This window comes from Poeciliopsis prolifica, unplaced genomic scaffold (genome assembly GCF_027474105.1).
Source record: "Poeciliopsis prolifica strain line A6 unplaced genomic scaffold, Auburn_PproV2 SCAFFOLD067, whole genome shotgun sequence".
Lineage (NCBI taxonomy): Eukaryota > Metazoa > Chordata > Actinopteri > Cyprinodontiformes > Poeciliidae > Poeciliopsis > Poeciliopsis prolifica.
In genome coordinates this window covers 988,010-1,002,377 of record NW_026562442.1, presented here as the reverse complement: position 1 = coordinate 1,002,377, position 14,368 = coordinate 988,010, and the positions used below count along the sequence as shown (strand labels likewise).

The window sequence follows — 14,368 nt, the reverse complement described above, 5'->3', positions numbered from 1 at the left end:
TCTGCTGAGCACCAATCACCTCCTTTGCTGTTGCTGTCCGTAGAAAACCAGTGGAAACGTCAAGTTCTGTAATTGCGCTCAATAATTGACGAAAAAGCAGATTTACTGGGACTTTTCCCAGTCAGTAAATATTAAAGCGCCCCCTTGTGTTGGGGAATTGTGTCCAATTCTCAGCTTGTGTAATGGGAGCGTGACCCGTTTTCTGTGGATGTGACCCGTGTCCAATAAGCAGTGAGCCAAGCTAAACTATCTCACCTGTTTCCTGGTTCTGTTTGTCTGAGTCCAGTCAGTGGTCCCGCCTCACAGCAAAGCTTCCTGCAGGCCTTTACATGCTAATAAACTTCTATTTACTGGAATCCAAGGAATGTATTTGAGCCACTCTATCAAATGCAGTTTGTAAAGCTATGCAATAATAATATTTTTTAATTTTTTTAGCCTCGCTCATTTTTCATCTTCTCATTCAAACTTTTATAAACGTTTAACTATCAAATGAAATGAGGGGGATAAGCATTTTGTTTGTAAAATAAATATTTAATGTGGAATAAAATAAAAGTAAAGTGTGGGAAGGTTTTGCACATGGTTTGGTTGATCCGCTCCACGCCTCGTCCTCTGCAGGCTTCAAAGCTCCATCAGGCAGCAGACTGGAAAACATTCCCGCTCGCTCCCTGAACAAAGTCGATTCTTTCCAAATGGTGACGTCAACAAACGAAGGGCTTAAAGCCCAGAATAGTTTATTGTCTTGGGAAGGTCATGAACAATAAGCGATAAAAAAAGTGTGTGTGTTCTTTTTAACGACCACTGAGCAGCTGCATGGGAGGTTTGTGCTTTTCTGTCTTTTCAGGTCTTTCCCAGTTAAGATCTTTATTCTACTTGAGAGGATTTTCCAATAATGTTTTGATTTTTAACTGGTCAGTTTAAGCCTCCTAATGGTTATATGCTGTAAGAAAAAAAACATTTCTCATTTTTGTTGAGCTACCAGCAGGTATGGTTGCTAGATTTGTACCGTATAAATACAGTAAAATGTGATAAAATTCTGCACAAATTTGGTAAAATTTGGTGTAAATTCATTAAAATTTGAGAAAATTCTGTATAAATATGGTAAAGTTTCAGCAACCACAACTGCTGGTATATTACCATAAATTACAGACTTTTTTTAATAATGTGAAAGCTTTGATTATTTTAATGTCTTGTTTAGTATTTGTTTTTTATTTCTGTTAATCTTTTCAAAAGCATTTGGTCATTTTCATAATCTGTAAATAATTTCTTCTTTTAGGTATTTAAACTGTTAGTTTATTGACATGTATTGCCTATTTTGTGTAATTTTTCTTATTTTTAAAGAGATTATGAAACTGTCAAATAGTCGAAACCAAACTCCTGGATGGATCGGATAATTAGGGGAAACCTGACTAAATAAGTTCAGTGATGTAACGTTAGAAGCATTTCAACAATGTTAAGAAAGTTCCAGACCAATTTTGCAGGAATGTTTCTGAATGAACTCACCTGTTCCTGTAAAATCAGATTTTACCTTATTTACTTAGCGGGTTTCAACTTGTCCATGTGCGTCAGTAATGGATCAACTCGTCACAGCGGGGAAAAAAGTGCAATTACCAGATGATGATGTATGTCTGAAAGAAAAAATAAAGAAAGAGCTGCAGAGACAAAACTTCATGACCCAGATCTCGCATGGAAAACAAATCTCTTGGATGCCTTAATTCAGTTTTCATTTCGCTAATCATCTTACTGTCAAACAGTTTTATACAAGAAATTAGAGGAAAACTAAATGTTTACAGATTGCAATAGAACCCAATAAATTCAAACAGAGCAGATTAGAATGGAAGCAAAATAACACATGAAGATTATAAAGAAAGATTACAATGACACCATGGAACAAAAAGGATAAATACATTAAAAAGTCAGAAGAAGATGCTATTTTAAGCCAAGGATTATTAAATTCAATAGAAATATTTAGTACTGAAACAAGTATTTACAAAAACTGTAAAATAAGAAACGTATATAGATTGGAAAACTAGAAATATGACAGGATAACAATAGCTATCACACTACAAACCTAATTATCACATTATCAGAAGATGGGAAAAAGACTTAAATATTTTATTTTAATTTTTTGCCTCTTTCTTAGTTTTAATGTTTTATTTAAGATAAATCCCATCATTTGTATTCGGTCTCTGTTTAGTTGAGTGTACCGCTGACCGCTAGGTGGCGGTGCGAGAAAAGAACAGGCAGACTGTCTCGGCATTGGGAGTGACGTACTTCCTGCCGGCGGCAAAGCGTGGTGCTAGTTGTTTGAACCCAAACGTTCCTGTCACGAAAATATCGCATTTTCTACTTTTAGCGTTTGATTAACTACTGAAGCGAAATAAATATGGTGAGTAAACTTTTAAACGTTGTGGAAATGACGTAACGTTCTTCCTGTTTGTATGTTTCCTTTTGTTTAGCGTTAGCATCGTTAGCTTCTCATTCATCACTCCGGCCACAGTTAAAGCTGTCACAATTCGTCAAACAGACTGTTTGAATAGTCGTGTTTTCTTCCGTTTTCTGTAATTATTACATGCAGTCATTTTATTGTAAAGCAGAACTTCTGTAATAGTAGTTTTCCGGAGGTGTGTTTGTTTATTCAATTGGAAAACACGGAGCTACTGCAGCTAAACTATGAGGATGTCAAGCCTTTACTGCTGCGATTTTCTATTAGGAAATTTAAAAAAAGCAAATTAAACAAGTAGAATAAAATCTTTTTTAAGTTGTTACTCATGACATTTGGTTTACAAAATATACCACCATGCCTTTGTTTTGCCTCTTAACTGTTAGCTTGTGGTAAATAAGGTTTTCTTTCCTTTTCCTTTATTTCCTGCAGAGTTTACCTCTGAATCCGAAGCCTTTCCTCAACGGCCTGACAGGAAAACCTGTGATGGTGAAGCTGAAGTGGGGGATGGAGTATAAAGGCTACCTGGTGTCTGTGGATGGATACATGAACATGCAGGTGGGAAAAACTTAGAGTTCTTCCTGACTCTAATTATTATTACCAATGTAAGAATAAACCTCATAATTCAAAACAGCAGTTTCAGGTGTCTCAGTCAATGCCTTCTTGGGATTGTGATGTTTGATCCAAGCAGGATTTACAGAACGTAAATAAACTTATGAACTTTATCAGACGTGTTATAGCTTAAAATAAGACCTGCTTAACACTGCAGCTCATTGAATCAACTTTGGTTTTGAATAACAGAAAATTTTCAACATTGTTTTTTTAACTCTTGCGATGAAAGAACTAAAATGTATATTAAATGTTTCAACATCCTTTAAAATTTCAAGTCGTAAAATGTTATCTTATTTTAGTTACACCTGCCTAAATATGTTCTTAGTACTTGTTGGTTCTTCAAACCTGAAAAAAATGCAAACTAAATATAGAAATGAGAGTAAATATATTTTTGAAAGTATTATCTCTGAACATGAAATATTTGTTGTCATATCAATGCAACATGCAATGAGATGAATCATTGATCTGCTTTAATTTGTTAAAATGCTATATGCAACAAAATTGACTTAAAGATTGACCTAATTTTTGTTCTTACTGCTCAGAATTTTATTAAACTTTTTTTTTAATATCAAGCCCAAATTTATTTTTAAATCTGACCACTATATATTTTCAAAGTAAAATGTTAGATTGATAAGAAAAAATCACAATTAAGTTTTTTTTTATGTGTTTGGACGATGATTACTTTCCCCTTGGGGTCTTGGGTCCTCATTCAATTTAAAGCTGCGTAAAGAATAGAAATAAAGAAAATAAATTACGAACAAATAATGAAACATTTAAACCAAATGAAATAAATTTATACCTGCTCAGATTGTGCTGAATAATTCTTCACTTTATTTTACCCACAATCCAGCAGGCGGCGCTGCAAAATCATTCTCTTTTTCCACATTTGAATAAATTTAGCATTTTTTCAACAAAAAGTAAATAACTGCTTACCGAACCTTTAATTCTTAGTTATGAACTTAACTGGATGACGTTCATGTAGTTAAAACCTTTCAGTGCAGAATGTCTCTAACATGAATAAAACAAATTAGAAAACAATTAGAATTCTGCAGCTATAATAGAAATAAAATAAATGAGAAAATTATTGGCTGAGCTGTTTTTGTCTGATCTTAATATCCAAGTGAACTTTCATTGTATATCAAGTAACTTCTTGGTTAATTTTTGCCAAGCAGAGTGTTTGTTTTAGTCTGTGATGCTTTTAAAATGGCCGACATAGAACAAAATGATTGATAACAAAAAGAAAACCTCCTGTTCACTGAAACCTTTTGATCTTTTTCATGTATGTTTTCCACCAGTTGGCGAACACAGAGGAGTACGTTGATGGAGCGTTGGCGGGCCATCTTGGTGAAGTGCTGATCAGGTGTGGAAACAGTTTTTTATTGGGGTTTATTCACATCAAAGTGTGAGCATTAAATTCAAGACTGTTTTTAGAAGCAGAAAACAGGGATCCTAGCCAACTTCTGTTCATAATTAAATGTGCTGGAAAAAGTGTTTAATTATTATTTTTTCCTTCTACAGATGCAACAATGTTTTGTACATCCGAGGTGTGGAAGAGGAGGAAGAAGATGGAGAAATGAGAGAGTAATGACGATGATGTTTTTGTAGTTGTACCTGGTGGTGGAGTTAATGTGTGTTTGTGTTTTCACCATGTGAAACAAATTTTGATTTTCTTTTTTACTACGATGCCTGTTTGCGTGTTGCGATGCAGAAACAATAAAACAATTATTGTAACATTTCTTAAAGCGGATTTGGCTCCTTTTTGTTTTTCTCTGAATCTTAATGTGTTTGAGCTCCGCCCACCCATCTCTCTGTGCACTTTAACCTCTTCTCTCTTTGGCAAATATTTGCCTTGTTTCTACCCTAAAGTAGTCTGAGCGTTGCTTTTGAAGAGGGAAGATGTCCAGAAATCACAGGCTGCTGGTGAAAAATGCCAAGCAGGTTGTTTTAATCTGCAACAACGGGGAGAAATTCCTGACCAGGCCTGGGATGAACAACCTGAGTGTGATCGAAAACGCCAGCGTTGTCGTTGGCAGGTGAGGTTTAAAAGAACAATTTAAAAACTATGTTTAATTTTAAAAAAGTGATTATGAAAGCTGCTGTTTGAGGAAGAAAGTGGTTGATTTCTCCAACAAATTGTAATGTTGCTCTTTTTGTTTGTCCAGTGGTGCCCTCTGCTGGATAATGTTGATAATTACACCAAAAGTCACTGAAATTTTTATTTCTTTTAAGCTAAGTTTGTCCTTAACTTCAACCAGCAGCCAACTTTTGTACATCTCCTAATGACAGTTTTTAAGTTTGGGTTTCAGTTTTGTGCAAAAGTTTTAAACCAACCCTAATCTCTTCATATTATCAATAGATCTCCAAACTGTGAAGGCGTTTTCAGTTTGATTCAGGACCTCATTTAGTGTTAGAAAAGCGTAAATAAATGAGGGAGGATCTAAGACTTTTAAATCTTACACCTCAGTCTTTAAAAGTTTAATTTCTGTGAAATGTTTCTCTTTGCAGTGATGGTCTGATTAAAGCTGTGGGTCCTGCAGAAACCATCAGCGCTCGGTACTCTGAGTCCTCCTTCGATAACGTGATTGATGCAGCAGGGATGTGTGTTCTTCCTGGTGAGTATTGGCTACATCCAACTAATTCATGCAACTTTCAGACCTTAAACATGGAAAATGTTCAAACTCTGCTCCAGTTAAAAGTGCTTTATTAAGTTTATGCATCTATTAGGGTTAACGAAGACACTAAAAAACTTATATTTATTAAATCTATTTATAGAGGCCATAATTTAAACATCATTAGATATGATGCCTCCAAGTCAAGTAAAAAAGGATCAGTTTAAATTAGAAAGCTAAAAAGTAAAAATTTAATTGGAAACTTTTAAGGATTGTATTTAAAATACATAGCAGTTAGAGAGGACAATAACAGTTAGCCACAAACTCATTATTATTTTTTATTTCTCGGTTCTTAAAACTGTTTTTGTGAAATTTAGCTAAAAAATCAGTTTACTTTGTAAAACATACACCTAGAAAACAAAAATGAAAGAAATATATTTGTAAACTCAAACTAATTGCATTTATTACAATAAATAAATAACTAGTTGTTTTTCCTTGTTTTGTTTCAGGGCTTGTTGATGCTCACACTCATCCAGTCTGGGCTGGAGACAGAGTTCATGAATTTGTAATGAAGGTAAAACATACTGACTGAGTCTGTTCACTCTCACAGCTTCCTTCAGAACTTATTATTTCCCAGATCTGAATAAACATAGATAAAGAAATACAGTGAAATATTTATTATTTTAGTCCCTCTGTTCACTAATCCTTTTGTTTAGCCTGCCAGCTTTATGCAGGTTGTCCTCAAAAAGTCTTAAATTCATAAAAATAAGGCTTTAAAATAATTAACTAAAAAAAACATTTTGGTTAATTATTATTCCCGAATTGTGTCTTTAATCTTTTGGACAGAAAACTTTGTTTTCTCTGTTAGTTGAGGCTACAGCTAACTAGCTGCTAACGTAGCCTTGCTAGTTGGCTTTTTTTTCTTTAGCCTCTATCATAGCACCTCAATGAAGTTTCAAATCAAACGTCTGTGCTGTTTGTACAGCAAATTTTTTTCTATATCCTGATTTTATGTTAAAGATATTAAATAAATGTTTCCAGAGATTTTGAAAGGTACAAATTTAACCGTTTGTCAAGCAACAAATGTAGCACGGCTCATTGTCACCGTGTTTTGTCTGATTTTGTAAATGTGGACCTTTGATGAGGAAACATTTATTATCTTTAAAATAATGGCGACATAAACGATTTTTTTTCTGTAGAACAAACGTTTGACGCCAATATTTAATTTGAAGGGGAGGTAATGCCAGTTAGAAATTTTTCTGTTATAATTCCAAAGGCTAATCCTAACTAGCTGCTAATATATCATTGCTAGCTAGTTGGCTTTCTTTTGCGTCCGTCATGGGTAAATGTAAATTTATCGCCAGTTGGCCTCTTCTGTTGCCAACCCATGTGATGTTACATACATTAAATAAAAATAATAAAAAGCTTAAAATTCAAAATTGAGCTGGTAGAAATCGCTTAAGACGGCGAACCCATCCGCCCTGCAGCTAGCCGGAGCCAGCTACATGGAGGTGCACCGCGCCGGAGGAGGGATCCACTACACGGTGGAGCACACTCGGGCCGCCGCCGCCTCCGACCTGCTGTCCTCCCTGAGGAACCGGCTGCAGCGGATGCAGCGAGCCGGAACCACTCTGGTGGAGTGCAAGAGCGGATACGGCCTGGAACTCCAGACGGAGCTGAAGATGCTGGAGGTGATCGAGGAAGCGAGCAGGTCGCTTCCCATCAGCATCTCCTCCACCTACTGTGGAGCCCACGCTGTGCCCAAGTGAGAAACACGGTGAAATATTCACTCCACTGCTTACGGGTTTAATATTCTTCTATGCGTTACAATGTGGAGAGAATATCATATTCTGTGACCATCTATATTTCCATAATAGACATTATATTTCCATAATAGACATAATTTTAATGTTTTTTATTTTTTGTTGTGTTTATTCTTTGTTGTTAGCATCGTGTTAAAATGCTGCAGCGCCTCCTGTGGTCAGAATGTATGGTGCTTACACAATACGGTGCAACTGCGGTGTCTCATACCGGAAGTTTGTTTTCACACCAGTGTTCATGAAGCAGTTTGATAGGTTTTGATTATTAATAAATTTAGGTTGGAATAAATTAATCAATAATTTCCATTTCCATGATTTTTTTTCTGTCTTTGTTCTAAAAAATGAATGACAAAAGTTTTCATTCTGCTGTCAATTAGACAGTTTTGTTAACAAAGACTTCGTAATTCATTTTTTTTGGTTGTTGTTTATTTATTTTAGATATTTCAAATGTCTTCAAAGGTTAAAGTTAATTGATATTTCCTAATGGAGTTGAAAATGGTCTCAAAACAACAATATTATCGTATATTGCAATAACGTCTGGGACCGAGTGATAAATTGTCTCAGTAATTATTATTTAGAAACAATTTCCAAGTAACGTATTGACAGCGGCATAATAATGCACATTTGCCCTCAACAAACAAACACTGAACATTCAAACTGGAAGACATTTTAAATATCCAAAATAAAGCAACAAATGAAATAAAACTATTTAGAACTGCAACCATGAATAAAATGTTTATTTAAAACCAATGTGTTAAATAAAACAAATTTTACCATAATAATCATTAGAAGGTAAATTATTAAGGCCATCTTCATTTCTTATTGTGACAAGTTTAGCTTTTTTCATATGATAATCATTTAAAAGTTAAACATTCTGCAACATATTTAATATCTGTCAGTTTGAGGGAAGAATAATAAAACAGATTAAACAATTTTATGACTCCACTTGCTAAAAAAATTATATAGAAAGCTACAATGTACATTTATTTTAACTGTGCAGTTAATTAATATGAAACAAATATGACAGAAAAAGCCTGGAGTTATGCTGAGATGATGGGCTGAACGTTTCTGTCCCTCAGAGGGAAGACGGTGGCAGAAGCCACAGAGGACGTCCTGCAGGTCCAGCTGCCTGCGCTGAAGGATCTGATGTCGGCCGGGAGGCTGAAGGTCCAAAACATCGACGTTTTCTGTGAACAGGGAGTTTTTGATCTGGACTCGACGCGCGCCGTCCTGCTGGCTGGGAAAGAAATGGGGCTCAACATCAATTTCCATGGAGACGAGCTGCATCCCATGAACGCTGCAAAGGTTTCGATCAAAGTCACTGTGTTTACAGATTATTACAGTTAATCAACTTAATTGGATAAAAAAAAGACAAATTCTGCATATATATGTATATAAAGTTTATTGTTTAATGGATTATTCACCATGTTGAAACAAGCTGCTGTGTCTCAGATGGGAGCGGACCTCGGAGCGTTGGCCATCAGCCATCTTGAGGAGGTCACCGACGAAGGGATCGTCGCCATGGCGCAATCGAAAACCGCCGCCGTCCTCCTGCCGACCACGGCTTACATCCTACGGTAGAGACGACGACCCGACTCTCTCTGCTCCTGATTGGTTGTTCATGGATGTTTGTTGTTCAGGCTGCCGCAGCCTCGGGCCAGAGACATGCTGGAGGCCGGCGTGATCGTCGCCCTCGGCAGCGACTTCAACCCCAACGCTTACTGCTGCTCCATGGTCAGGCGTCACGCGCTTCTTGTCCGTCTCGACCCGTTCTCCTCATGTCAGTGTTTTGTTTCCAGCCGGTCGTGATGCATCTGGCCTGCGTCAACATGAGGATGTCCATGACTGAGGCTCTGGCTGCCGCCACCATCAACGCCGCGTACGCGCTCGGCCGCTCCCACACGCACGGATCCCTGGAGGTGAACAAACACGGAGACCTGCTGGTCCTGAACGCAACACGGTAAATAAACTCTCAGAAGTTTGTCCAGGATGTCCATGCGTCTGAAATTGTGGAGCTGATTTTAGGATTTTCATCCTGGACTTATTTAAAGTTTACAAATTTAGACCTTTGTCTTTATTTTTAATACTTTCTGCTGAGTGAAGGTGGGAGCACCTGATTTACCAGCTGGGCGGCCATCAGGAGCTCATCCGCTATGTCGTCATCAGAGGAAATATTGTGTACGATAATGACAAAACCCTTGACCTCTGACCCCGAAGGAACTCCCAGCAGAGGTACGTCTAAAAATAAAACCACATTTCCTTCCAGCTTTCAGAAAAAACTGCTGGTTTTATCACCACCACAAACTTAAGTGCATATCTGTGCACTTAAGACATCTGAGACACATAATTAGTGGTGAGTTCAAGACTCAATCAGCAAAAATGACCAAACAAAATGGCTGAATTTATTTTAAAAAATGCAAGATTAACACTTGGAATTTGTAGCCTAAGAAAATCCTGGCTTACTTTGGGCATTTTAGGTTATATTTGTACTTTTTTTTTAGCTACTTTTGAACAAATATTTAAGTTTTATTCAGATAAAAATACATTCTTGACCAAAAATCAACCTGTGATTTGGTCTAACATTCTAAAAATTGTAATAAAAAAAGATCCTCTTGTTGCTTTATGTAAGCATATTTGTACATTTGGTTACAAAATAAAAGTTTGTTTTTCTTGCATTTTTCAAAAATCCTACTGTTGTTTTGATTGGATGAAAAAGCCTGTCTCTGATTGGCTGATGTTGCTCATTTGCATATCCTCATGCATAGTTTGGTCAAATTATAGACTCATCTGCCAAAACTCTTTCAGCTTTTAAACATTTAAATATCAGAAACCAAAAGAAAAACCGCGGATTGGTGATCAATATCAGCCTTTATTGAACATTTTAGTTGAGAATCATTTTCCACAGGCAGAGATTTAAACCTGATCTACTGCTGATATATTTTCAGTCAAGGCTTATAAAAAGAAAATGATTAAAAAAACAATTTTAAATGTAAAGACAGAATATTTGAGTGCATAGAGTGAGTAAAAATAGTAACAGTGGCAAACATGTTAACTGGCTTTCTAAACTAGGTTTGAGTACCAGAACTGGTCTGGAACCAGTTTGGATCCGGTTAAGCTTCGTATTTCTTTCCGGCTCGGTGGATCTGTTGGTAAAGCGTCATGGAGAACGCCATGCCCAGCAGCTGGACGAGAGCGTCGATGTTCAATCATTCATGCAACAGAAATAGAAAAGTTTAGCTTTTATGCCATGTTTGTTGGTCTTTATTTAGTTAAAGTTCTGGTTAGATTTGGTTCTAATATAAAACAAACTTCATGTTAAATTTAAATGTTGTCACCTGTATGACCAGCACACACATGGCGATGGTTCCCAGCAGGTGTTTGTTGTCATCCACCCACTGCTCCACCTTATCATAGCAACCCTGCACACAGAAAAGCTTCCAGTTAATCATTAAAATGTCATTTTGTTCTGTTTTCGTCCAGGTGAATTGGGTCTGGATCTACATCCATGTTGTGCTGCTGGAACATGATTTAAACGTCCCAGTTCTGAAAAGTTCCATATTTCCAGACTATGAATCACTTTTTTCATCAAAATGTTCCTGATAAAGCATCGTCAATAAAAACATCCATGCTTCTTGTATTTGTTAGTTTACTTCTCTTACAGTGTGATTTATTTTTCTTTCAAATGTTCCAGATCAGGAAAAAGAATAAAGATGGTAGTAAATGAATCTCACATGTGTCCAGAAGGCGTTTGATGCGTTGCGGCCGCAGCTCAGGTGAAGCTGCTGGCAGCAGCTGTCTGGAACGACGTTCTCCTGCATGATGCTGGACCAATCGTCTGGCTTCGTCACGCCGCAGCACTTCCACTGCGGAGGAGGAAACCAGTTCAGGATATGGAAACCAAACCTCACCACTGCTGTGCTCTACCTCTCTCTGGATGGTGTTCCACGCGTCCCGCAGGCCGGCATTGTGCTCTGTGTTGTACAGCACCAGCCCCTCTTTTAGGTCCCTTCTGGCGTTTTCCCTCACCTGGGGAGGCACAGGGAGAGGGGGATTATGGGTAATGAACACTAACGAAGCACAAAGGATAGGAGTCAAGTTTTACCTTTTCTGTGTAGACAAAGAAAAGGATGAGGAGGATCAGTTCAGCCAACAGGATGATCAAGAGAACGATGAAGAACTGTTTGAAAAGAGGGAAACGTTTTTCACAATATTGTTTTTACTTCCTGAAGTTTAACAGACAAAATTTACACTGGAAATAAAAAGTGAAAGAATTCAGGTAAGTAGCATGACAAAAAAAAACTACAAGAATAGTATGTCATTTAGTATTTGTCATTTTACTGACATTACACCAAAGAATGTGGAAAAATGAAGCATTTTTGCAAGAAAAACTTTGAAAAATGACACAATAGACAACCAACGAAAAAAACGTGAAAAAAATAACAGGCTATGGCACAAAATTTTTTTTTTGCATTTTTTGAGTCTTGGTTATACTATGACCAAAAAACCTGGAAAAACGAGACACTTCTCCAAGTGCAAAAACGTTTTTTGCATGAAAAACAAAAAAATTGACAAAATTGCACTCAAAAAAGTGGAAAAATGACAAATTTTTCCGTTTGTCAAAAACATGCAGCTTTGACATGAAACTAAAATAAATACGTGATGCATTTTGAGACGTCACTTCGGAAGGTTAACAACAAAAAGAGGAATGAAGCAATTTACAGCATGGCTTCTGCTCCTGAAACCAGGAACATTTCAACATTTGATCGGTGACATTGTGGAAGTGAGCAACAAGTGAAGGACAAACGCTACAACATGTCATTTTTCAGCAAAAAAAAAAAAAAAAAAAAACCGACCAAAATGACGTCGTATAGAATAACAATCATGAAAACAGTTGCATGCAGGGCGACTCACACTCAGCAGCAGACACTTGTTCTCCTTGATGGCACCCAGGCAGCCCAGGAAACCCGTCACCATGACAACGGCGCCCAGCGTGATGATGAGGTTGGCGGCTGAGAGTGCAGGGAAGGAAGGAGACAAGGTGGCGAAGCTGCCCTGGGAAACCGAGAGCCAAACTCCGACTCCCAACAAGCCGCATCCGCCCAGCTGGAACGCACACAGAAAAAATAATCCTGATCATAAAATAATTTGATTGTATCATTAATAATCTAAGAACTTACCCAGAAGAAGAGGTTGAAGAGGAAGAGCATGTATTTCACACAACAAATGCAACCTCGAGCCATGACTGAAGACAAAGGATCTGCTCAAATTAAATACAGACAACAAAATAAATAAATGCAACAATTTATCACTCAAGTCTAACTTTAACTCTTCCAAGTTCCAGAATTGTTGGAATAACTTCTCATGTTTGATGATTCACGTTTTTTTTTTTAAACTGAAGACAACACAATGAGTTCACAAAGCGCTTTGATTCCCTTTGCTTTGGCTCCGAAACCACAGCAAAGGAAAGAAGCTATAAACTCACCACTGGAAGAAGGAAACGACTCTGCAGCTCAAAGGTTTCTGTGAAACACAAATATACAATTATAGTCTGCAAATTATATGATGGATGGAAAATAAGAGTAAAAACAATTGGATACAAGTGATTTTTTATTTTCTCCTGATCAAAAATATATTTTGCAAAATACGCACTATTTTTGTCAAAATCATAAATAAATATACAGCAAAATTAAACTAAAAAGCACAACAAAATTTATTTTTAACAGGTAAGTATGCCATATTTCAATTAAATTGTTTTTTTTTAAATAAGAATGAGATTAGTCGATCCTTCTACAAACAAAACAAAACTTTTTTTTTTCTTCTGTACTGAGATATTTAGTTTGTCCTTTATTACAACAATTGGTATTTATTACAACAAATACCAAAAATTATTGTGACATATTAAGATCATATAATCATATAATAATATTTATGTTTCATAGTTAATTTGTTCTTTGTCCTTTTATAAATCCTTTTATAAATCATTACTAATTGTTATTGTAAATAAAAAAACTGGATTGAATTTAACCTTGAAAACAAGTATCAAAAAAGAGAATGAAAAAAAACTAAGAAAATCCAATTTAAAGTTTTTTTTCCTAACTTTTGTTTTTCTATCAAATAAAAAGATCTTATCAAAAAACTTTCGAAACTCGTGAAACCTAACAAATTGTATCTAAAAAAAACCCCGGGTTTTTATAAAATAAAATGTATTTTAAACAGAGGGATAAAATACCAAAACAATATCTAATAGTTTTAAGATTTTAATTAGGCCAAATATCATCTATCCATTTCTTTATTAATCTTAAAATACATCAGCTGTTTTTTACCAGTCGACGTATTTTAGGGATTCTGTGCAGTGACGTAGGCGATACGTCACGGCATTCCCAGATTTCGCCGTTCTCAAAAGTTTAGGCAGTAAAAACTAAAGGAAAACGTACAAAGGCAGTTTTAAAATACTTCTCCTTGTTTTTATTCAGATATAGATACATGTGATGCTTTATTATAAGCACATTAACCGCTTTTCTTCGTCTCGTGCCGTGTTTGCTTTCATGCTCATGCAGCCAAAAAAAAGTGACGAAGAAGAAAAACGGATAAAATCTCACCGTTAGCTACGAACTGGCGTCCATCTTCTCGCAAAAAGTCTGGCGTCTTTTCCCGCAGAAGCCTTCACATTCTGCTTCCGCCAACAACCGGAGTCGGTTTAAAAACACAAATTCAGTGGCTTGGAACTGCAGCTTTGGGAATCCGTCGACCGCTGGAAGTGAAGAGGACGTTTCCCCGGCGGAGGGAGGGCGGAGCCGGACAGGAGCCCAGGATCGGGTCCGCTCCTCATCGACCAGCCGGCGCACCACCCGGCTACCACCGCGTTATTCCAACGGGCGGAGCTTCTC

General features: G+C 36.7%; 3 protein-coding genes across 3 annotated transcripts; 2 read left to right on the top strand and 1 right to left on the bottom strand.

Annotated features, from left to right (window-relative positions):
• The first annotated feature begins 2,251 nt into the window (after positions 1-2,251).
• Positions 2,252-4,794, top strand: snrpf (small nuclear ribonucleoprotein polypeptide F). The gene is made up of 4 exons (XM_055020329.1): positions 2,252-2,386; positions 2,873-2,998; positions 4,348-4,412; positions 4,571-4,794. Exons 1-4 carry the CDS (start codon positions 2,384-2,386, stop codon positions 4,635-4,637), a joined length of 261 nt encoding a protein of 86 aa, XP_054876304.1. The 5' UTR covers positions 2,252-2,383; the 3' UTR covers positions 4,638-4,794.
• A 65-nt stretch (positions 4,795-4,859) lies between these two features.
• Positions 4,860-11,118, top strand: amdhd1 (amidohydrolase domain containing 1). Its single transcript, XM_055020327.1, has 10 exons — positions 4,860-5,085; positions 5,558-5,664; positions 6,171-6,235; positions 7,149-7,426; positions 8,561-8,786; positions 8,934-9,058; positions 9,122-9,215; positions 9,281-9,441; positions 9,585-9,713; positions 10,962-11,118. The coding sequence occupies exons 1-9, from the start codon at positions 4,949-4,951 to the stop codon at positions 9,688-9,690; spliced, it is 1,299 nt and encodes a 432-aa protein (XP_054876302.1). The 5' UTR covers positions 4,860-4,948; the 3' UTR covers positions 9,691-9,713; positions 10,962-11,118.
• LOC129351476 (tetraspanin-9) lies at positions 10,331-14,304 on the bottom strand. Its single transcript, XM_055020328.1, has 9 exons — positions 14,081-14,304; positions 12,964-13,001; positions 12,659-12,738; positions 12,393-12,584; positions 11,584-11,658; positions 11,406-11,507; positions 11,213-11,344; positions 10,817-10,900; positions 10,331-10,663 (listed from the first exon to the last, which is right to left on the bottom strand). The coding sequence occupies exons 3-9, from the start codon at positions 12,719-12,721 to the stop codon at positions 10,592-10,594; spliced, it is 720 nt and encodes a 239-aa protein (XP_054876303.1). The 5' UTR covers positions 12,722-12,738; positions 12,964-13,001; positions 14,081-14,304; the 3' UTR covers positions 10,331-10,591.
• Positions 14,305-14,368: the final 64 nt, after the last annotated feature.

Bases quoted from the DNA above. Each gene is read 5' to 3' on its own strand.
- LOC129351476 (XM_055020328.1), bottom strand. From the start codon at position 12,721: ATGGCTCGAGGTTGCATTTGTTGTGTGAAATACATGCTCTTCCTCTTC. The intron at 12,585-12,658 runs GTAAGTTCTTAG...TGTGCGTTCCAG, and splicing joins TCTTCAACCTCTTCTTCTGG to CTGGGCGGATGCGGCTTGTT. The intron at 10,664-10,816 runs GTGACAACATTT...GCTCTCGTCCAG, and splicing joins TGTGTGTGCTGGTCATACAG to CTGCTGGGCATGGCGTTCTC.
- amdhd1 (XM_055020327.1), top strand. From the start codon at position 4,949: ATGTCCAGAAATCACAGGCTGCTGGTGAAAAATGCCAAGCAGGTTGTT. The intron at 8,787-8,933 runs GTTTCGATCAAA...GCTGTGTCTCAG, and splicing joins ATCCCATGAACGCTGCAAAG to ATGGGAGCGGACCTCGGAGC. The intron at 9,442-9,584 runs GTAAATAAACTC...TGCTGAGTGAAG, and splicing joins CTGGTCCTGAACGCAACACG to GTGGGAGCACCTGATTTACC.
- snrpf (XM_055020329.1), top strand. The intron at 2,999-4,347 runs GTGGGAAAAACT...GTTTTCCACCAG, and splicing joins ATGGATACATGAACATGCAG to TTGGCGAACACAGAGGAGTA. The intron at 4,413-4,570 runs GTGTGGAAACAG...TTCCTTCTACAG, and splicing joins CTTGGTGAAGTGCTGATCAG to ATGCAACAATGTTTTGTACA.